We start from the raw sequence: 8,036 nt of genomic DNA on the forward strand, positions 1-8,036 counted from the left end.
GACCCATCTGGTCAGGCCAGGCCTGGGAAAGCTTTCCCGATGGTGCAAAGGTCTCCCATTTCTTCCTGTCAAATCATTCTGTGAAGAAGACGCCCCTCGGGACACTGGGGGCCACATCTGCAATGCCTGGAGAGCGAACCTGTCCGGCTGCCCTCCCTCCAAGGGAGCCAGAGCGAAGGGGTGTCCTTATTACGCTTGGTGTTCGGTCTGGCGCGACCAGCAAGCGATCCCGAAATGCCAAGCAGAATTGGAGCGGGGGTGGGGGAGAGAGAAAGAGAGCAGCTTCCCCGGAATCGCTGGTAGTCAACTGTGTGTCTTCAGACTCCTTTTCCAAACTAATCAGATGATGCCCGAGACAAAGCGCTCGTCCCACCTTGCAGGTGAAACCGCCGAGGTGATATTTGGGATAGCGGGCGGAATGACTTCAGTGTCCCGAAACTTTACGTCAGGGGAAAGCGGTAAATTAGGGCATAAAGGCTCGATCCCACTTGTGTGTCTGTCCCCGACGAAATCCTGGCGGCACCAAAGGGGTCAGAATAGGCAAGGCGGGCGGTATTGTGGGACTAGGCGTTGTTCCAGGGCTTCACTTCGGAAACAATTTCCCTGGGTAACTGATAAAAAAGGAATATAGGTTTTATCCTTGGAGTTTGGTTGTTCACTCATGTCTAGGTTAATAATCTTGCCTGTCATTTGGGGGAAGGGGAAAGGCCAGAGGAGAACTTTTCTTAAGTTTATTCCGCGCAGCGCAGCGGGCTGGACGTGTGGCTTCCGAGATGGGGGGGCAGAGATCAACGTGGCTAGTTGGCCCTTCTTTATTGAATGGCATTTTTGAAGCCATCGTATGATCACCCCCTTATGGAATCGTCCGGGCGTCGAGTCAATTTCAGGTTAAGTAGGCGGCGGGTCGAAAACCTCTGCCTGAGTCTGGATTTCTTTCGGAAGACTTGCCGGCAGACGAGAGTTAGCCCGAAGGGAAACTGAGCGGAAAGAAACGCGCGTTTATGAGATTGCTCCCAACCTGCCCCAGGCCGGGCTAGCCGGCTGACCTGAAGCAGCAGGTAGACGGTAGAAGAAAACCTCGACCCAAGTACTGTAAATCGGAAAAGTACCGCGAAGATTTGATCCTGAGACCAGGTAGGTCCAGTGGAGCGACGTCATCGCAGTCGCTTTCGCTCCCTCTTCCTTGTAAGGTGTGAAGCTGGTATCTGGGCACGCCAAGCCCCGACCCTCACCCCCACCTCCCCTCGGCCGGGAGTGGCGCTGCTCCTCCCGTTTACCGAGCTTGCGGGCCAAGGACCACCCCTTCCTGCCCCTGACATCTGACCCCGTTTCCTCGGCGCCGCGGAAAAGCCCCCGCTGTCTCCGGCCCTTCTCCGAGGTTACCTGAGTAGTACAAGGCACGGGCTGGGGCAGGGATGCCTCTCGCTTGTCCCCGACGAAAGAACCCGCTGTCCTTCGACGGAGGGACCCGCCCAGAGGGCAGGAAGCACAGCAGAGGCGGCCAGAGCTCTGGGCAGGCGCAAGGACGGGGCTCTAACCGCCTTCGGGAGAGCCCGCGGGCTTCCCGGCCAAGGCGCGATGCTAAGCCCTTTCTGCGCCGCCGTTCGAGAAAGGGGTTGTTTTAGATTTGACGCCGCGGGGCCACTCCGGCCGGCAGGTAAGCGCCAGAAGCTCCTGCGGGAGGCAAAAGGAGCGCAGGTCTGTAGCCGGACCGGGACTGTCCCTTGGAGGTTCGAATAGGGCCCGCTGCGGTGCAGACGGGGAGGTTTGCGGGGAAACCGTTTAGGGGACTCCTTGTCTTACCGACCTCTTCTCTTCTCCGCAAGCGGAATCGGAGCGCTTTTCTTCGCCTTCTCTCTTGTCAAACTGGGCGGCCTGAAAATGGAGGAAATTCTGCAGGACGCCTTGGAGCCCCCGCCGCCGCCCTCTTTCTCTACCCCGATGCTGGGTAAGTACCGGCAGTAGGGTCGGACCACGGCCAGATTTGGGATGAGTCTCTGAGCCTGGCCGTCCCCGACGGTTTGCGGGTCTCCTTCTCCTTTGTAGAGCTTGAGGGCAGGCCCTTCTGCTCTCCTCAACGAAGGAGCCTCCAGAAGAAGAAGGAGAGGCAGGCCAAGTGCGTTCGACACCTCTTCGCACGTGAAATCGGCAGAGAAGCCGACAGCTAGATGCGATCGTGGAGCAGGAGTATATATATATTAGCCGGTTTTGCCTCAAAAGCCACCCCCAGGAAAACAAATGTATGTTGTGGGGGAGAAAAAGAGAAATCCGGGGTGTCTCTCTTGCGCGCGCGTGTGTGAAAAGGACAGACAACTGCTCCCTTTAGCAGTTTGAAAACACGACTTCAAGATTTACCTGGCACTGAAGTGACTTCAGCCCAACAGACAGATAAGAAAATACAATATAATAATTAGCAGATACTTATATGCGTGCTTGCATGTACTACATGTACCGATTGTTCTAATTAATATCGTTAATTAACGATTAAACTAACGCATTATGTGTGAAAGACAATTATAATTGAAAACAAATCTCAGCATTTAAATTGAGCATAAAGGGGGTCGGATTGGACAGATCATAACTATTGTAGTTAATAAAAGTAAGTAAAGCCCTCTCTCCAGATTTGTTTCAAGAGCAGGTTTTGAGGCAGGCTTGAAAGGGATTGCTCAGAGCCTCGGCGCCGTTGTTTCCCTGTGGATGCGCTTTGGAAGGCTCTTCTGAAGATACACAGCGGATTCATTCCTTATGAGGGCGGCTTACAAGGCACAATAAGACAAAAAACCGGGCAATGATAGTGAGCCGCTCTAGCAAGTCTTTAAGGTTAGGGTTGCATTAGAACGGGTCCAGTTTTCTTTTTAATTCCTCCTTTTTTACTGCTTAAATTTTTATTCTCCACTCCAAAATAAAAGAAAAAAATAAAGATAGTTCAGGGGGGAAAAATGCTTCTAATTGTTCATTTGAAAGCAGCCGGTTTCCCTAAATCAAAATTGATATTTTTGAGTAGAAAAGCAGGATTTAACTATTTTGAATAAATAATTATTTCATAGTGGATACAAATATATTTTTTCAGACGAAGAGATAGAAAACAAAATCATTCGTTCTTCCGTTTGTGCTTCAAATGGCCAATACCGAGTTCTGCCTTCGCTCTTCCAGCGCCGGAACGTCTCTTTAACGCCGCCCCTCCCCCCAACAAAAGCGTCTCCGTCCAGGGCACCTAGTCGGTCACCATCTGAAATACAAATAGAAAAGCAACTCGAAAGCTGGTTTTGTGACATCAACGGGGGAAATCGCACCGATGCCAGAGTTTTACAAGAGAGCCTCTCACTAAAATTAAAAAAACAAACAATAAAAATCAGAATTGAAAGGGAGAGGGGAATGCACCTCTATTTCTAGAGAAAATGACCAACGCAAAAGAAGCAAGGAAAACAGTTCAATATCATATATTATACCGAGAGGAAGAAAAGGCAATAGTGGCTTGTAAGCCTTGAGAGACAGTTTCACATTTCTTCCCCGAAAGAAGAGTTAGGAGATCGGTTTAAAGTTAGGGCGGCCATGGCGTGGAAGCGAGCCTCGTGACTTCCCAGGGTTTGGTCCTCCAGGCCAAGCCTCAGGGCGGACGATAGGGTGCCACTTCGTCCCGCAACTCAAAACCAGCCACTTATAAGAATCCACTGTTGCGGCGGGACAGCCTGGAAAGGGTGTTTCCCTGGTTATAATGGCAATGGCCACCTCTATGCAACGCTTTACCAAGTGACCTTAATCTCAAAGGGAGGAATGGCGAAACCCTCCTGAGCCTGAGGCAAACCAGAACAGGAGGCAGTAGGGTTTCCCTTGGGGCGGGGGCTCACAATCCCCCCCCCTCAAATAATGTTTGGGAAAAGGCGGCCTTATGGGGCAAACGGGCCTAAGGCGGGCCTGTCGTAGTTGTAAGCGTAGGCCAATTTGCTTTATTTCGGAGGCTAATGTTGGTTTCGAGTGTCTTTATTCGGAAAAACCTGGAAGGAGGAGAGGGAAAGCACGGCTGGCCGAATGGTTGGCAATAGGACACCCAAGCTGGGTATCTCTCTGGTTCCACCCTTCAAGAGAACCCAAAACGTTTAAAACGAATCGGAGACGTGCAGGGCAATACAACGCCCGAGAAACTTGTCCAAAGGGTTAGCGGGACATTTCCAAGAACTTGGATCTTGGATCTTGGATCAGCGGGGCGGGCGGGGCGGGGCGGCGACGGCTGGCGCGACGGTCAACGTCCTTCTGGGTCTTTGCAGGGAGAGCCGCCAGGCCGCGCTCAGTGTGCGAAGGCTGCCGAGGCGTCATCGCGGAGCGGTTCTTGCTGCGCCTCAACGACCGCCTGTGGCACGAGCGGTGCGTGCGCTGCGCCTCCTGCCGAGAACCCCTGGAAAGCAGCTGCTTCTACCGGGAGCAGAAGCTTTACTGCCGCCTGGACTACGAGAAGTAAGTCCGCCGTCTTCGCGGGACTCGGTAGAAGCCCACAGGCCACGGGGATTTTCCTCCCTTTTGAAACGGGGGAAGGAGCCTCTGCTCTTGTTCAGATGAAAAATACGAGGGTAACTACTTGCTTGAGTGCAATTTTTAGTAAGGTAAAAAGTATATATGGGAAGAACAAAAGGTAGGGCTGCAAGCAATCAAATTATCACTAGAAGGCAGCAAAGTGATATGGGGAAAAAAACCCCTAATCTTTGCTGCCCTCTTCTGGTCATCCTAATTTTTTTTGTAATCCAGCAACAATTTCAGGCTATTTGGTTTCTCTTAATATTAGGTTATAGTAGTTTGTTTTTATATGAATTTGACATAGTTTTATAAATCTACATTTTTCCATAAATACAAAAGGGGCTATATATTTACTGAACTAGGTGTTATAAAATTACTGATTATTTTAATATAAATTTTATTTTATAATACCCTTTTATAGCAAAAGATCGAGGTTTTGTTTGTTTGTTTTGCTAAGGAGTTCTGTGTAACTGGCAAACTGTCATGTTGTTTCACCAAACAATGTTGGTGAAAACTCATCCTGTTACTTGGTTTGTACCTCTTGACCTAAGATCATTTGCAATGCCAGATTGTACAGAGACCTTGAACAGGTGTTAGGAAATGTAGAGAGGATTAAAAGTGCAAAGAAAGTTCAATCATTTGAGTGGATCTGTAACAGACATGCTTAATGCTCAGGGATTTTTGCATTTTTGTTCTTCAAATTTCACCTAGCAGATTTGATGTTATAAAGTGAAATATATATGGGAAAAACAAAGTTGGTGTGAGATTTGTATAATCAGACAAAACCATATAATGAGTCTTAATGACAGAATACTAGATACTACAGTAGTATAAATTTTAACACTTTTTTTCTCTGCAAGTTGGAATTATACCATGCTTGGAATATAAGTGTGTTCATTCTCTCTTTCTTTCTCTCTTTCATATCTATGTGTATAATAAAATATACATTATATATTTATAATAGAAAAATCGACTATAAACTAAATTTAAACAAAGATTCTTCAAATATTTAACAGTAACTCTAATAGGAAAAACATTATCTAGGTCACTCTATTGGTTTGTTATTTGTATTTCCTTTTTAAATTTTAATACCTGAGCCACTTCCTTTTGTAGACCAACTGGAACATTTATTAATGTATTTTATGTATTTATTTGTATCCCGCCTTTATTATTTTTACAAATAACTCAAGACAGTGAACTTACCTAATAATCCTTTCTCCTGTTTCCGCCCCCCACAACAACCCTGTGAGTGAATTGGGCTGAGAGAGAGAATGACTGGCCCAAGGTCACCCAGCTGGCTTTCATGGCTAAGGCAGAATTTGAACTCAGGGTCTCATGGTTTCTAGCCTGGTGCCTTAACCAATAGACCTTTTCTAAACGATCTCCTTGTTAGTTAGTTTAAATTCACTTTCGCCATCTCTATCTTGTCAGATAAGATTTGTTTTACAGCTGACATTTCTTTAATAACTTATTTTGTACATAATCCATAGAAGCAGATGTTATTACTGACAATGCTGATATTTTGGCTACTATTTTTTGATTCCATTCTTCAGAAGTCTCCTGTTTTTATTGTCATCCATTTTGCAGCCCTTTCAGACCTGAATATCTTTCCTCTAATTAAATTATTCAGTTCCTCTAGTGTCCACCTATTGAAATCATGAAAATATTTAGGTCTTCTAAAAACCAAAAGAGGATTTATTTCCCATAAGCTATTTATACTTTATAATTAATTCCAAAATCTTATTGTAAATATTTCAATATTTCAATTTTATCATGATCCTTAGTTTATAATTTTCTTGAGATCAAAAATCTTATTTAGCTTTTTGCTGTTTATTTCAGATTCTTTAAATTATTAAGTTTATATAAGTTTTTAATTAATTTTTTCTATCATTCAGAATTAAAGACAGATCCACCCAACATTTCCTAAATTTTCATTCTAAGATTTCTAATACCTTAGAATAATCAATGAGCAAATTCCAAAAAAAAGATTAGGAAGTGAGGTTTGCATTAGTGTCCTTTAAAAGTCTATTGCGGTTATGAGCAAGATTATACACCCCATTGTTTCCTAGTGTTCAAACCCACAGACAACCAGAGGACAGGGGAAAGTGCCATCCAGATCACATGTAGGTGATTTCCTGTCCTCTCCTTATCTACAGAGCTTCCAAGGGGCGACTCTACAAGTAGTCCTTGACTTACAACAGTTCATTTAGTGACTGTTCAAAGTTACAACAGCACTGAAAAAGTGAGGACTGTTTTTCATACTTATGACTGTTGCAGCATCTCCATGGTCACATGATCAACGTTCAGCTGCTTGGCAACTGACTCATATTTATGACGGTTGCAGGGTCCTGGGGTCATATGATCCCCTTTTGTGACCTGACAAGCAAAGTCAATGGGGAGGACAGATTCACTTAACAACCATGTTACTAACTTAACAATTGCAGCGATTCACTCAACAACTTCTTGGGGAGAAGATGATTAGTTTGAGAAATTTTACAGGGATGGCTATAATCTTAATTTAAAAAAAAACTAAGATAGTATCTGAAATATAAAAAAAATCCACACTCAATAGCTGTGCTTTTTAAGGTTTTAAAAGTGGACATAACTGAAACAAAATAAAACACATAAATACAAACTTCACTGATTACAATTCCAGGGGAAATAGCCCCAAAATGTAAAGAGGCATTGTCTTTATTAGGTCAACTGAAGTGGTATATTAGTTTCAAGGGAAGATGTTAAAGACTGGAGAGAAAGTGGTTGGTCTTACTGCCGATTACTGTATGTAGTGATTCGTGCTTTTAGATGGAAACAGAGCGTGGAAGATTCCAAACATATCAGAGGATAGTGACAGAAGAAAATACTTGTAGCTCAGGGTTGAAATGAAAGGTGCTTGGTGCTCTCTGGTTTGGTTGTTTTCATTATCCAAACTACCGTATTTGCCGGCGTATAAGACGACTTTTTTGCCCTGAAAAACATGCCTCCAAGTGGGGGGGTCGTCTTATACGGCGAGTATATAACAAAGGTCGTCTTATACGCCGGCAAATACGTTGTTGTCACTCGGTGCAAGAGCGACGGGGCGGAGCTCCGCAACTTGCGAAGCCCCTTCAAGCCCAGCCGGAGTCTCTCTTCCTCCTCCTCCCCACCCACCCACTCCGCTCGTGTGAGCGGACAGGCAGGCTCCAGGCTTTGCCCCATCCCTCACCTCCTTCCATCCCCCTCCACCCCCCAGTGGCAGAAACTTCGCCGCACGTGGGGACGAGTGGAGGGTGGGAGAGCAGCGACGCAGCTCAAAGCTGAGAAAGCGCCATCCTTGCTTTTGTGCTTCGGGAAGAGTTCGTGTTTTTGTTTTTTTGTTTTTCTCCCAGGAATGGGATGCTGCTCGTGCGATTTTCTTTGGGAATTTTTCTCTTCCCGGTTTCAGCCTTTGCTCCGAATCCTTCCCCCCCTTCACTTCTGGAAAGGATGCTTGTGTAACTCTTTTCCTAAGCGTTGCTGGGGTGGAGGGGGGGCAGTGTGCAGCGTGAGCG

At 46.0% G+C, this 8,036-nt stretch overlaps 1 protein-coding gene across 1 annotated transcript in view; it reads left to right on the forward strand.

The window, feature by feature from the left end:
• The first annotated feature begins 1,762 nt into the window (after positions 1-1,762).
• LMX1A (LIM homeobox transcription factor 1 alpha) overlaps positions 1,763-8,036 on the forward strand; it is a 67,955-nt gene continuing 61,681 nt past the window's right edge. The window contains exons 1-2 of the mRNA XM_026682205.2: positions 1,763-1,948; positions 4,266-4,452. Of these exons, the coding sequence (XP_026537990.2) occupies positions 1,882-1,948; positions 4,266-4,452 (254 nt within the window). The 5' untranslated portion in view covers positions 1,763-1,881. The remainder of the gene's footprint in view (positions 1,949-4,265; positions 4,453-8,036) is intronic.

Source organism: Notechis scutatus, chromosome 3 (genome assembly GCF_049901735.1).
Source record: "Notechis scutatus isolate UNSWTSFEM ecotype Mainland chromosome 3, rNotScu1.2, whole genome shotgun sequence".
In the NCBI taxonomy this organism is placed as follows: domain Eukaryota; kingdom Metazoa; phylum Chordata; class Lepidosauria; order Squamata; family Elapidae; genus Notechis; species Notechis scutatus.